The sequence below is a fragment of the Oncorhynchus masou genome, chromosome 1, assembly GCF_036934945.1.
Source record: "Oncorhynchus masou masou isolate Uvic2021 chromosome 1, UVic_Omas_1.1, whole genome shotgun sequence".
Lineage (NCBI taxonomy): Eukaryota > Metazoa > Chordata > Actinopteri > Salmoniformes > Salmonidae > Oncorhynchus > Oncorhynchus masou.
In genome coordinates, this window is record NC_088212.1 from 31,928,715 (window position 1) to 31,944,977 (window position 16,263).

General features: G+C 44.2%; 1 protein-coding gene across 1 annotated transcript in view; it reads left to right on the forward strand.

Moving 5' to 3' along the window:
- The first annotated feature begins 1,574 nt into the window (after window positions 1-1,574).
- Window positions 1,575-16,263, forward strand: part of LOC135542095 (ankyrin-1-like) — a 169,009-nt gene continuing 154,320 nt past the window's right edge. Inside the window, 1 exon segment of the mRNA XM_064968756.1 lies at window positions 1,575-2,278. Within this exon segment, the coding sequence (XP_064824828.1) occupies window positions 2,153-2,278 (126 nt within the window). The 5' untranslated portion in view covers window positions 1,575-2,152.

Sequence of the window (16,263 nt, forward strand, 5' to 3'; positions counted from 1 at the left end):
TTATATCTTTATGTTTGAAGCCTGAAATGTGGCAAAAGGTCGCAAAGTTCAAGGGGGCCAAATACTTTCGCAAGGCACTGTATATATTTTTTTTACATTAATTTAACCCCATACTTCTGGCATTAAACATGCCTCCATGTATACAGTACCAGTCAAAAGTTTGGACACACCCACTCATTCAAGGGTTTTCCTTTATTTTTACTATGTTATACATTGTAAAATAATAGTGAAGACATAAACTATGAAATAACACATGGAATTATATAATAACCAAAAAACACATATATTTTATATTTGAAATTCTTCAATGTTGCCACCATTTGCCTTGATGACGGCTTTGCACGCTCTTGGCATACCAACATCAGACACATCTCCTGACACTTGTGGAGGTCGTAGAGCGTTCTAAGAATGTTATTTAAAAAACATATGCATTCCGTTCTCAGCATCAACAAAACTCTCTTTATGCTCTATCTTGTTAAATGTGCCCAGGTGTGTTGGGTGCGCCAACTAATTGGCCACACCTGATCTTTATGAGTGCTTGTTTCCTTTGAAATGGGGTCTGTTTGAAGACTAAAATGAGCAGCTTTGTATGAGTTTACAAAAAACATGACATGCTAGCTCCATCATGATGACGCAGTGGACTAATTCCATGGATAGAGAACAGAAGAGCAAACTGTAGGTTTGAATCTCACTGATGCCCAAAAAAATACAACACATTTTTGTATGAGTAAATGCATTTCCATGTGTCCTATCTGTGCTTGGAGTTCAAAACAGTTAACCCAAGCTAGCAGTGTTATTAAAAGTCTTGAAACATGTTATCAGAATGTTATTTAATTACCTTTCAAATAACCTATCATTTCCGTTCTCAGAACGTTAATAAAACCTCCAAGAAAATGTTCAGGGTAAAAAATTCACGTTCAAAGGACCAGGTTGAAATTTTCACTTCTGTTTTCAGAATGTTTAAAAAACATTCAGTTTTACAGGTCAGGAAACTTATGGCTTCGTTCCCAGAACCAATGAGAAACCAAAAACGTATGTTCCCACAACTTCCATGGAACCATATGTGCTAACTGGGTGAAGAGCAGGGAGAGAGGGAGGTGGGAGCAGCGAGAGAGGGGAAGAGAGCAATGGAAAGGGAGCAGCGAGAGAGGGGAAGAGAGCAAGGGAAAGGGAGCAGCGAGAGAGGGGAAGAGAGCAAGGGAAAGGGAGCAGAGATAGAGGGAGGGAGCAACACGGTGAGTGAGTAAGAGAGGCAGTTTATTTTTTTATGTGCATGTTTTGGATGGGTTTTTGTCTTCCCTGGTCTCTTGGTGAGTGTGATGATACTCAGAATGCCTGTGATGCTTCGTGATTCTCTGTAGCAGAGCCATGGCGAGTAGCGCCCACAGCTCTGTCCACCACTCTGTCCGCACCTCCTTCCACAGAACAAGCAGCAGGACTATTAGAGAGGAGAAAATAAACTGCAACAAGAAACCAAATCAATGCAAGAGGAGGGAGATTTGACTTTCACTTAAAGCTGTTCAGGCTGTTCTATTCCTCAGTCCATCCCTCTCTTTTTAATCTTTTCATTTCCATAGAGGGGGGTCGGAGTAGTTTCACAGAACTGCAGAACAGCAGGGGAGGAAGAGAGACAGAGCCTCGAGAGAGGGAGAGGAAGAGAGACAGAGAGAGAAAAGTCCAGCTTCACCTGAATTTCCCCCTTTTCTGCTCCCTTGGTGTGGTTCAGAGAGAGGAAGAACGGAGGATCCGAGAGCGAGGGAGTGGCAGCTTCAATAATTACACAGGGAAAGTGTATGTGAGTGAGAGAAAGAGGCAGAGAGAGCGGGAGCAGAGCTGCAGTAGCATCTTACAGCAGACGGCTGAGGACTGCCTCCCTGTGTGTGTGTGTGTGCGTGCGTGTGTGTGTGTGCGGCATGTCTGTGTGACTGCACTGCTGAAGAAGAGGAGGAGGAGGCAGTGTGAGCATGCTCTCTTAGACACATCAGGGCCATACAAGGGAACACACACTGGCACCATCAGCATCAGTGTCTGTTCGTGGCAGGCAAGACCTCCAGCGCTGCATCCGCCCAGCCTCTCAGCCACAACCCCAGGACCTCGCCAGGCCTCTACCACCTTCATCTCCACAATACAGTCGGCTCAACCAGGCTGAAACATGGCACAAGCTGCCAAACATCTCCGCAAGAACAAGGATTTAGAAGCCCATCTTGAGGCAGAGCGCAAGGAGAAGGAGGAGGAAAAGGCCAAGAAGAGGAACCGCTCGCGAGATAAAAAGCGCAAGGTAAAAGGTCTGCTTACAGGGGTTTGTAGGGGGATGGGGAGAGGGAGCAGTGGAGATGGGGGCAGGAGGGACAAAAACGCCCCCCTTCTTTCTCTCTAATACTAAGCTCTGGTTAGTGGTGCTGGGGCACACACACTGATGCGTGTTTCTACAGTGTGTGCAAAGTGGCACTGACACACATGTACTGTGCATACAGAAATGGGGAAACTGTAAGCACACTGCGCACTCTCTTTCTCCTCTTCCTGGTTTACTGACTCCTCTGGCAGAGCTGTCCTATGGGTCTGTGTGGTACTCTACCTCTTTCTCTCTCCCTTTATCTTCCTGTCTCTTTCTCTCCCAGTCTCTCCTCTCTTTGTCTTCACACTGCGGGCGTATTGTGTCAGTGAGCAACATTTCCCCGAGAGAGGACATGTTTTTGTGCCCCTATCTCTCCTCATCCTCTTCCTCCTACCTTTCATTTAAGGACTATTGTAATGACTGCTGACTAAGGAGTAATAATTACCTGCAGGCTTTTCTCATACTGGAACCCGTGCACTGTGCTGCCAGCACTGGTGGCTGTTGTCACACTAGTTGCACTTGCCACAAACATTACATGCTGCTTCATCAATCACTGGCTGTTGTGTTGTGGGTTACACATGGACCTGTATCAGCGCAGTCTGTTACTGGGATAGCTGGGAAATCCCTACTCTTTTACTTCACATTTCACTTAAGTTTCATGAATTAAAATGAACACTTATCAAAGCCATCGATGAGCATGGTTTATCATATGATTAGACATTCCTCTGTGTCTGTCTGTCTGTATACCCCTGGGCTGGTGTCCAGCTGCATGTATCAGCCTGTAGGACTGTTCTGCTGTACACTGATCTGATGCCGGTGCAGTAGAGACAGAGTTATGGAAGGACAGACAGACAGACTGACTGACTGACGGCTACTAGTGATCCTCACCCTTACAGGATCCACCCGCAGAGGGAGATGGACGGAGGGGGGAAAACGGATGCTGGGGTAGGGGTGGGGTTGTCTTGCATAGTTTGTGTATGGCTACAGATGTATTGGAGGTGGAAAAACAGTTGGGTAGAAAGTCACGAGAGCTGTTTTACTGCTACAAACAGAGTTTCTAGCCACCCAGCTAGCACACAACGTTCTGAGAACCATATGTTTCTTAAAGCTTGTGAGCGTGGTTGTCCTATGGTTATTTTGCATACAACCTTTCCACAACTTTCTGGGAATTGTGCAGGATACCCAGATAGCACATAACGTTCTGAGAACCATATGTTTCTTAGAGCTTGGTGAGAGTGTGGTTGTCCTATGCTTATTTTGCATACAACCTTTCCACAACTTTCTGGGAATTGTGCAGGATAGTTGCTTGGTTATTGAACATTCTCAGCACATTTAAGGAACTTGCCAAAAAACTGCATGGTTCCTAAAAGTTTAAACATGGTTACATGTAATTTCAATTTTGGTAATGTTCTCGGAACGTTCTCCAGCTGGTTTGACATTGCGAACGTTCTCAAACAATACAGAGAACGTTAAGAAACAATTTTCTTCTGTGTGAATGTTATTTAAAAACAAAATCCATTCCGATCTGAGCATCAACAAAACTCTCTCTGTCTTGTTAAGTGTGTTTAGGTGTGTTGGCTGTGTCCACTAATGGTCACACCTGATCTTAATGCTTGTTTCCTTTGAAATGGGGTCTGTTTAAATAGACTAAAGTTAACAGCTTTGTATGAGTAAAAAAACATGACATGCTAGCTCCATCCTGGTGACACAGTGGATTAATTCTGTGGATAGAGAAGAAGATTATAGGTTTGAATCTCACTGATGCCGTGTCACAATAAAAAAATACATGTGTTTGCATTTTTAATGCCTAAGGAAATGAATTTCTCTGTGTCCTACATGTGCTTGCAGTTCAAAAAGGTTAATCCAAAAGAAGATAGAACTGTTATTAAAAGTCTTATTGAAATGCTCTGGGAAAGTTTTAAGGAACTCAAAAAGCTCCAAATTATCTCTGATTTTTCTTCTCAGAGCTTTAATAAAACCTCCCAGGAAAACTTTCAAGGAACCAGAGTAAAACATTCTCAGAACCACCCTGCAACCGCCAGTCAAACATTTTGCACAATAGAGGGGTTGTAGTTGATGTACGACGACGCCTGGAGGCCATGTTGGAAGCCCACTGCATTCATTCTTCTGACAACAACAGCCGGGTGGCTACCCAAAACTGCATGATAACAGTGCCTAAAACTACAGTAGTTGATTCATCACCACGTCATTTTCTGTAGAGTATTTGGCTGCTCTAACAAGGCAGGAAAGGCAACGGTAAAAAATTTTTTTACAGATTCCCCAAAATCATGAAACTCCATTGGTGACGCCAAAGTAAGACTTAAGAAAACTTCTTGTCCGTCAAGACATGAACCCAGACAGCTGTCAGTATTTTTATTTATTTAACTAGGCAAGTAGGTTAAGAACGAATTCTTATTTACTATGACGGCAGATGCTGGGCCAATTGTGCACCACCCTATAGGATTCCCAATCACAGCCGGATGTGATAGAGCCTGGATTTGAACCAGGGACTGTAGTAGTGCCTCTTGTACTGAGATGCAGTTTATCAAATGTGGCCTTTGATAAACATTTCATGCAATTATACTACACTTTATGTGACTGGAGAAATTAGCAGAATCTTTTTGAATACGATGGTATCCTAGGCCTACTCTACTGACACTGACAACAGATCAATAGAAACCACCTTGTTTTGAATGGAACCATGTAGTCTAGGGCCAGGGAAAAGGGGTCCTGATTAAAAGAGATCCAGCCTTTAGTCAAATTGTCAAAAGGAATTTTTGTGCAACTTAGCTAACCCTAACCCTTTTCCTAACTTTAACCTAATTATCCTAACCTGCTGCCTAAATTCTCCTAATCTGCTACAAAATGTAAAATCTGACGTTAATTTGACAAAAGCTGGATCCCTTCTATCCGTGACCATGAAAAGGGGAGACGCAGATGGTTAAATATGACGTCCATATAGCCTGGAGGAGATTACTGTGCAAAAACCCTCCAGTGGTTATCATGTATTCATATGATATGTTCACATGATAACTCCGTGACAATCTGTTGAACTTTATTAATAGGAGGAGGGAAAATGTATGGGCATTACAACATCGGACAAAGGCCTCAGTGGGCTATAGGACAACCTGTTGTGTTGACTATTGGTTGTTCAAGCCCAACAATAGATTGAATCTTTATATGACACTTAAACAACCTGAATGAATTAAACACAACCAAACAATTAAGAGCCTTGATGGTATAGGTGACCTGAAGAAGGGATATTCTAACATCAGGTTTACTACTGTAGGTTCAACCAGCTGACCTCTATCAAGACACCCATGTTGACTGGATTCCCACTGTGAAGATGAGCAATGCTGCAGCAGCATCGGTTTCTACCATTTTTCCCCCTTTTCCAGATATCAAAGGAGACATCTCTCAATTATACGAGATGTTTTATGCTGTGCTTTAGGCTATCTGAACGATTCTGTTGTGCCATTTGAGTAAAGCACCTTCACCTTGTCGTCATGACCAAAGTGCCCCCTTAAACTGTATGAATATATAAAATGTCATTTGGAATGTGTAAAAGACTATTGTTTATAATATTGTCAACATACTGTACTTTAATAATAGGCTGTATTGTTGTATGGGGGAAATGAAGTATTTTGTCATCTTTGCCTAGCCCCATTTGAATAAAAAGGTCTTCTTATAGCCAAACAAGTTTCTTTCTTTACAATTGAAACACATTTAGCATAGACAATGCTATTGTTGTGGTAGTCCTAGGCAAACCATCTTCATTATCACAGTGGCACCTCCACATGCCTCTCAGACCGTCTGGGAGAAAAGTATCTGGCATTGAACTTGGTAGAAGTAGCTGTGTATGTTTTTAGACAAGGGTCCCATCTCCTGGTTCAGACATTTCATCACCTCAAATCAAATCACATGTTATTGGTCACATACACACGGTCAGCAGATGTTATTGGTCACATACACACGGTCAGCAGATGTTATTGGTCACATACACATGGTCAGCAGATGTTATTGGTCACATACACATGGTCAGCAGATGTTATTGGTCACATACACACGGTCAGCAGATGTTATTGGTCACATACACATGGTCAGCAGATGTTATTGGTCACATACACACGATCAGCAGATGTTATTGGTCACATACACATGGTCAGCAGATGTTATTGGTCACATACACACGGTCAGCAGATGTTTTTGGTCACATACACAAAGTCAGCAGATGTTATTGGTCACATACACATGGTCAGCAGATGTTATTGGTCATTGGTCACAGATGTTTTTGGTCACATACACATGGTCAGCAGATGTTATTGGTCACATACACATGGTCAGCAGATGTTATTGGTCACGTACACATGGTCAGCAGATGTTATTGGTCACATACACATGGTCAGCAGATGTTATTGCGAGTGTAGCAAATGCTTGTGCTTCTAGTTCCAACCGTGCAGTAATATCTAACTAGTAATCTAACAATTTCACAACAGCTACCTTATACACACATGTAAAGGAATGAATAAGAATATGTACATATACATGTACATATGTTTTTGAGTGTTGGCTGTGCGGCATAGGCAAGATGCAGTATATGGTATAGAGTACGTATGAGATGAGTAATGAAGGGTATGTAAATATTATATAAAGTGGCACTATTTAAAGTGACTAGTGATACATTTATTACATCCAATTTTTTATTATTAAAGTGGCTAGAGATTTGAGTCAGTATGTTGGCAGAAGCCACTCAACATTGGGGTGGCAGGTAGCCTAGTGGTTAGAGTGTTGGATTTGTAACTGAAAGGTTGCAAGATTGAATCCCTGAGCTGACAAGGCAAAAATCTGTTGTTCTGCCCCTGAACAAGGTAGTTAGCCCACTGTTCCTAGGCCGTCATTGAAAATAAGAATTTGTTCTTAACTGACTTGCCTAGTTAAATAAAGGTCCAAAATGTTACTGATCGCTGTTTAACAGTCTGATGGCCTTGAGATAGAAGCTGTTTTTCAGTCTCTCGGTCCCAGCTTTGATGCACCTGTACTGACCTCGCCTTCTGGATGATTGCGGGGTGAACAGGCAGTGGCTCGGGTGGTTGATGTCCTTGATGATCTTTTGGCCTTCCTGTGGCATCGGGTGCTGTAGGTGTCCTGGAGGGCATGTAGTTTGCCCCCGGTGATGCGTTGTGCACTACCCTCTGGAGAGCTTTACAGTTGTGGGCTGAGCAGCTGCCGTACCAGGCAGTGATACAACCCGACAGGTTGCTCTCGATTGTGCATCTGTAAAAGTTTGTGAGTGTTTTCGGTGACAAGCCAAAAACAATTCAGCCTCCTGAGGTTGAAGAGGCGCTGTTGCTGTTGCACCTTTGTGACTGATGTGAAATGGCTAACTAGTTAGCGGTGGTATGCGCTAATAGCATTGCGATCGGTGACATCACTCGCTCTGAGACCTTGAAGTAGTGGTTTTAGCGGCTTTTGTGGAGTGATGGGTGACGATGCTTCGTGGGTGTCAGTTGTTGATGTGTGCAGAGGGTCCCTGGTTCGAGCCCAGGTTGGGGCGAGGAGAGGGACGGAAGCTATACTGTTACACCTTCTTCACCACACTGTCTGTGTGGGTGGACCATTTCAGTTTGTCCGTAATGTGTACGCAGAGGAACTTAAAACTTTCCACCTTCTCCACCACTATTCCATCGATGTGGATAGGGGGGTGCTCCCTCTGCTGTTTCCTGAAGTCCACAATCATCTCCTTCGTTTTATTGAGTGTGAGGTTATTTTCCTGACACCACACTCCGAGGGCCCTCACCTCCTCCCTGAAGGCCGTCTCATCATTGTTGGTAATCAAGCCTACCATTGTAGTGCTGTCTGCAAACTTGATGATTGAGTTGAAAGGCGTGCATGGCCATGCAGTCATGGGTGAACAGGGAGTACAGGAGAGGGCTGAGAATGCACTCTTGTGGGGCCCCAGTATTGAGGATCAGCGGGGTGGAGATGTGGTTTCCTACCTTCACCACCTGGGGGTGGCCCGTCAGAAAGTCTAGGACTCAGCTGCACAGGGCGGGGTCGAGACCCAGGGTCTCGAGGTTAATGACGAGTTTGCATGGTACTATGGTGTTAAATGCTGAGCTGTATACGATGAATAGCATTCTTATATAGGTACGGTACCTAAATTGTCAAGTCAGCACAAGGCACGTACAAAATCTAGTTTAATGATTAGCCTCGTATACATTGTCTACTGGTATAATTTTTAAATTGAGAACACATAGCTGAAGAATATGTAAACAGTGTGAGTTAAGCTATTCTCTGCTTCCAATATACAATGTCAAGGGGTGCATTGCAAATGACCGTAAGGCTACTGCCATCATACTGTAGGCCAGTGGTTCCCAACTCCTATAATTGAGTACCCCCAACAGTACAGTTTTATTGTAGCCGTGGACAAAAACACCTGATTCAACTTGTCAACTAATCATCAGGCCCTAAATGAGTTTAATCAAGTATGTTTGTCGGGGACTACAACACAAGTATGCTGTTGGAGGTACTGGAGGACTGGGTTTGGGCTGTTGGGGGTACTGGAGGACTGGGGTTGGGCTGTTGGGGGTACTGGAGGACTGGGGTTGGGCTGTTGGAGGTACTGGAGGACTGGGGTTGGGCTGTTGGGGGTACTGGAGGACTGGAGTTGGGCTGTTGGGGGTACTGGAGGACTGGGTTTGGGCTGTTGGGGGTACTGGAGGACTGGGTTTGGGCTGTTGGGGGTACTGGAGGACTGGGTTTGGGCTGTTGGGGGTACTGGAGGACTGGGGTTGGGCTGTTGGGGGTACTGGAGGACTGAGGTTGGGCTGTTGGAGGCACTGGAGGACTGGGGTTGGGCTGTTGGGGGAACTGGAGGACTGGAGTTGGGCTGTTGGAGGTACTAGAGGACTGGGGTTGGGCTTTTGGGGGTACTGGAGGACTGGAGTTGGGCTGTTGGGGGTACTGGAGGACTGGGGTTGGGCTGTTGGGGGTACTGGAGGACCTTATTCTCTTGGGACATTCATTGGGACCTCTTCATCTGCAGACAGGGTTTGACGGCTCTCTATCTGAGGACAGAAAACATCACAAAGAAACAGGCTGCATTATACTCAAGTTTGACAGCCCTGAATATTATGCTGCTATATCTCTCTGTCCTCAGTTTCTCTCACTAGGGACTAGAATTTGAGAATAGTTTCATAATGTCGTCCCACAGAGTTACCTGCTCTATCCAGAGTAGCCTACTCTCCCTTCTCTGACAGCTGGAAGTGATAGCTAATCCTTTCAACCTCTTCCATGGCTGTTAGCTAGCTAACCTAGCTATAAATGCATTTGGAGTTACAACGATAAATACATCAAGGTAGCTAACTAGCTAATATGAAGTTAGCAAGCTGGTGATTTTTCTTTACGTAGATAGCTAGCTATACAGTATGTAAAGTTAGCTAACTAGCGAATGTTACAGTGCTTCGGAAAGTATTCAGACCATTTCACTTTCCCAACATTTTGCTAAGTTACAGCCTTATTCTAAAATGGATTACATTTTGTTTCTCGTCCATCTACACAAAATACCCCATAATGACAAAGCAAAACAGGGTTTTAGTCATTTTTGCACATTTAAATATCACATTTACATAAGTATTCAGACCCTTTACTCAGTACTTAGTTGAAGCACCTTTGGCAGCGATTACAGTCTCGAGTCTGCTTGAGTATGAAGTCTCGAGACTGTTTACACCCGCTACACCCGCCATAACATCTGCTAAATATGTGCTCGTGACCATAACATTTGATTTGATGACGCGACAAGCTTGGCATACCTGTATTTGGGAAGTTTCTCCCATTCTTCTCTGCAGATCCTCTTAAGCTCTGTCAGGTTGGACAGGGAGCGTGTCACGCATACTCCCGCTCTTCCTCCCTCTGGCGCTCGAGGGTGCCAGACTCCCCAACTTTACACATTCAAGCCACCTTCAGTGGCACACCTGCCTTTTCCTGTCACGCGCATCAGCGCTCATTGGACTCACGTGGACTCAATTACTTTGTAATTTCATTCTCTATGTCTGTTTCCTAGCCCTGTTCCATACTTCGGGATTGTTTGTCATATGTCCTTGTTTTACCCATGTGCTGACGCTGTTCTTGTCGTGTTCCATGTCCATTCCTGAATAAATGTTTGACTCCCCGTACCTGCTTCTCCTGCCCGGCGTCGGTCCATACAGAGCGTCGCTGCACAGAAATGTTCAGGTCTCTCAAGGGCATTCAGAGACTTGTCCCGAAGCCACTCCTGTGTTGTCTTGGCTGTGTGCTTAGGGTCGTTGTCCTGTTGGAAGATGAACCTTCGCCCCAGTCTGAGGTCCTGAGAGCTCTGGAGCAGGTTTTCATCAAGAATCTCTCTACTTTGCTCAGTTCATCATTCCCCGGACCTGACTTGTCTCTCTGTCCCTGCCACAGAAAAACACCCCCACATCATGATAGGGCCACCGCCATGCTTGACTGTAAGGATGGTATTGGCCAAATGATGAGCCGTGCCAGGTTTCCTCCAGACATGACACTTGACATTCAGGCCAAAGGCTTCAATCTTGGTTTCATCAGACCAGAGAATCTTGCTTCTCATGGTCTGAGAGTCCTTTAGGCGCCTTTAGCAAACTCCAAGCGGGCCGTCATGTGCCTTTTACTGAGGAGTGGTTTCCGTCTGGCCACTCTACCATAAAGGCCTGATTGGTAGAGTGATGCAGAGATGGTTGTCCTTCTGGAAGGTTCTCCCATCTCCACAGAGGAACTCTGGAGCTCTGTCAGAGTGACCATCGGGTTCTTGGTCACCTCCCTGACCAAGGCCCTTCTCCCCGATTGCTCAGTTTGGCGGCCAGCTCTAGGAAGAGTCTTGGTGGTTCCATTTAGAATGATGGAAGCCACTGTGTTCAATGCTGCAGAAATGTTTTGGTACACTTCCCCAGATCTGTGCCTCGACATAGTTCTGTCTCGGAGCTCTACGGAAAATTGCTTCGACCACATGGCTTGGTTTTTGCTCTGACATGCACTGTCAACTGTGGGACCTTATATATACAGGTGTGTGCCTTTCCAATCATGTCTAATTAATTGAATTTACCACAGGTGGACTCCAATAAAGTTGAAGAAACATCTCAAGAATGTTGAATGGAAACAGGATGTACCTGAGCTGAATTTCGAGTCTCCTAGCAAAGGGTCTGAATACTTATGTAAAATGTTTATTTTTAATACATTTCAACCATTTCTAAAAACCTGTTTTTGCTTTGTCATTATTGGGTATTGTGTGTAGATTGTAGATTGATAAGGAAAACAATTAATTTAATGCATTTTAGAATAACGTGAGTTAGCCTGCACACCAAGTTTGCGTAGCAAGCTAGCATCGTTTTTGATCACTTTCAACATACTGTATATTTTCTTACTTTAATAGGTTCTCCCACTGCCTCCATTTTCTGGGTCCGCAGAAAAACTAAATAATGGGCAATTCTCCCGAAGTTTCCAGTGGCCATGTGGATGATTTGAGGACTTTCAACAGACTGGTCTTCCAACATGGAGCTTGGTGCGGTTGCTAGGTGATTTGTGACGCAACTGCAAGCACCCTATAGGCAATATTTTCACTTCTGTTCTCAGAACGTCCAGTCAGGAAGCATATGGCTTTATTCCCACCAAAAATGTGAAACCAAAAACATACATTCCCACAACTTCCAATGGACCAAATGTGCTGGCTGGGAAACCTATTTGGTAGATACAGTATGTAGAGTATGTGCTATGGGTGTATTTTTGTGTTTAGATATGGACACGTGACTCATGAACCTGAGAACCAATGGGCCCTTAAGGGCCCCCAACACTCAATTAATTTAATCTTTGTTTTTCTTGTCCTCTGAAAATAGCTGCTGGAAATGCCCAATCTTCTTTTATCACGTTTACCTTCTATTAGGCTGTTATTACTGATTTCGTCCCACATGGCTGTTGAGCCCACATCACTTTGTGTGTGTGTGTGTGTGTGTGTGTGTGTGTGTGTGTGTGTGTGTGTGTGTGTGTGTGTGTGTGTGTTTTGGTGGGCAGTATGGGAGTCCATGGAGTGGAGGGAGAGACCAGCGAAGGGGGGAGAGACAGTCATTCTGGCCATGCAGCCCAACTTTGATTGAAAGTGTATTGTTACAGAGTATCCCATGTCACTTATGTAACCAGCAGCCACCCAGCTTAATAAAGTCTGTTAAATACAGTGCCTTGCAAAAGTATTCGGCCCCCTTGAACTTTGCAACCTTCTGCCACATTTCAGGCTTCAAACATAAAGATATAACACTGTATTTTTTTGTGAAGAATCAACAACAAGTGGGACACAATCATGAAGTGGAACGACATTTATTGGATATTTCAAACTTTTTTAACAAATCAAAAACTGAAAAATTGGGCGTGCAAAATTATTCAGCCCCTTTACTTTCAGTGCAGCAAACTCTCTCCAGAAGTTCAGTGAGGATCTCTGAATGATCCAATGTTGACCTAAATGACTAATGATGATAAATACAATCCACCTGTGTGTAATCAAGTCTCCGTATAAATGCACCTGCACTGTGATAGTCTCAGAGGTCCGTTAAAAGCGCAGAGAGCATCATGAAGAACAAGGAACACACCAGGCAGGTCCAAGATACTGTTGTGAAGAAGTTTAAAGCCAGATTTGGATACAAAAAGATTTCTCAAGCTTTAAACATCCCAAGGAGCACTGTGCAAGCGATAATATTGAAATGGAAGGAGTATCAGACCACTGCAAATCTACCAAGACCTGGCCGTCCCTCTAAACTTTCAGCTAATACAAGGAGAAGACTGATCAGAGATGCAGCCAAGAGGCCCATGATCACTCTGGATGAACTGCAGAGATCTACAGCTGAGGTGGGAGTCTCTGTCCATAGGACAACAATCAGTCATATATTGCACAAATCTGGCCTTTATGGAAGAGTGGCAAGAAGAAAGCCATTTCTGAGAAATATCCATAAAATGTGTCGTTTAAAGTTTGCCACAAGCCACCTGGGAGACACACCAAACATGTGGAAGAAGGTGCTCTGGTCAGATGAAACCAAAATTGACCTTTTTGGCAACAATGCAAAACGTTATGTTTGGCGTAAAAGCAACACAGTTCATCACCCTGAACACACCATCCCCACTGTCAAACATGGTGGTGGCAGCATCATGGTTTGGGCCTGCTTTTCTTCAGCAGGGACAGGGAAGATGGTTAAAATTGATGGGAAGATGGATGGAGCCAAATACAGGACCATTCTGGAAGAGAACCTGATGGAGTCTGCAAAAGACCTGAGACTGGGAAGGAGATTTGTCTTCCAACAAGACAATGATCCAAAACATAAAGCAAAATCTACAATGGAATGGTTCAAAAAATAAACATATCCAGGTGTTAGAATGGCCAAGTCAAAGTCCAGACCTGAATCCAATCGAGAATCTGTGGAAAGAACTGAAAACTGCTGTTCACAAATGCTCTCCATCCAACCTCACTGAGCTCGAGCTGTTTTGCAAGGAGGAATGGGAAAAGATTTCAGTCTCTCGATGTGCAAAACTGATAGAGACATACCCCAAGCGACTTACAGCGACTTACAGCAAAAGGTTAAGTATTAACTTAATGGGGCTGAATAATTTTTCACGCCCAATTTTTCAGTTTTTGATTTGTTAAAAAAGTTTGAAATATACAATAAATGTCGTTCCACTTCATGATTGTGTCCCACTTGTTGTTGATTCTTCACAAAAAAATACAGTTTTATATCTTTATGTTTGAAGCCTGAAATGTGGCAAAAGGTCGCAAAGTTCAAGGGGGGCGAATACTTTCGCAAGGCACTGTAAGTGTTGTGACCTCCCATCCCTTCCCCTCCCCTCCCCTCCCTTCCCTCCTCTCCCCTCTCTCCAGCTTAGAGGCTATCTTGGTGTCTGAAGCAGATGTTAACACAGGGGGCACTCTCTCTCTCTCTCTCTCCCTCTCTCTCTCTCTTTCTCTCTTTCTCTCTCTCTCTCTCTCTCTCTCTCTCTTTCTCTCCATTCTCTCTTCTAATTGAGGTACATTGAGGTACAGTCATACTGTTATGTCTTGTGTCCACCCTTGCTGTAGCAGTGGGCCTGAGGTTCTGAGTTTGTGTTTGTGGTGCAGACAGGAGTACTCTTTAGGGGGACATTTGAGTCCCCACACCCACACCCACACCCAGTCAACACTAGTCTCAGAGCAGGGTGACACACAGGCCAGTGCTGGGTTATACAGAGGCTATGGTTGAATTGTGTTCCCCATTTATGTTTTTGTTCACTGAATATTTTCCCAGAAGCCTTCTTATCTCAGGCACGCAGAAACACACACAAACCCACGCAGAAACACACTCAAACACACGCAGAAACGCACAAACACATGCAGAAACGCACACAAACACACGCAGAAACACACACAAACCCACGCAGAAACACACTCAAACACACGCAGAAACGCACAAACACACGCAGAAACGCACACAAACACACGCAGAAACACACACAAACACATGCAGAAACACACACAAACACACGCAGAAACATACACAAACACACACAGAAACACACACATACACACGCAGAAACACACTCAAACACACGCAGAAACACACTCAAAAACACGCAGAAACACACTCAAACACACGCAGAAACACACTCAAACACACGCAGAAACACACACAAACACACGCAGAAACGCACACATACACACGCAGAAACACACTCAAAAACACGCAGAAACACACTCAAACACACGCAGAAACACACTCAAACACACGCAGAAACACACACAAACACACGCAGAAACACACTCAAACACACGCAGAAACACACACAAACACACGCAGAAACACACACAAACACACGCAGAAACGCACACAAACACACGCAGAAACACACACAAACACACGCAGAAACATACACAAACACACGCAGAAACACACACATACACACACAGAAACACACACATACACACACAGAAACACACACATACACATGCAGAAACACACACATACACACGCAGAAACACACACATACACACGCAGAAACACACACAAACACACGCAGAAACACACACAAACACACGCAGAAACACACACATACACACGCAGAAACACACACATACACACGCAGAAACACACACAAACACACACAGAAACACACACATACACACGCAGAAACACACACATACACACGCAGAAACACACACATACACACGCAGAAACACACACATACACACGCAGAAACACACACAAACACATGCAGAAACACACAAACACACACGCAGAAACACACACAAACACACGCAGAAACACACAAACACACGCAGAAACACACACATACACACGCAGAAACACACACATACACACGCAGAAACACACACAAACACATGCAGAAACACACAAACACACGCAGAAACACACACATACACATGCAGAAACACACACATACACACGCAGAAACACACACAAACACACGCAGAAACACACACATACACACGCAGAAACACACACACATACACATGCAGAAACACACACATACACACGCAGAAACACACACATACACACACAGAAACACACACAAACACATGCAGAAACACACAAACACACGCAGAAACACACACAAACACACGCAGAAACACACAAACACACGCAGAAACACACAAACACACGCAGAAACACACACAAACACACGCAGAAACACACAAACACATGCAGAAACACACAAACACACGCAGAAACACACGCAGAAACACACACAAACACACGCGTGAAATATCCCTTCTTTTCTTTTTCTTTTTTTACAGTATAAGGTGGCTTTGTTCTTAACTGACTTGCCTATAAAGGTTAAATTATTATAATATATATATTTTTTTTAATTGGCCAGTTATGCTAATCTGGAGGACAGTGATGTTGACTTGG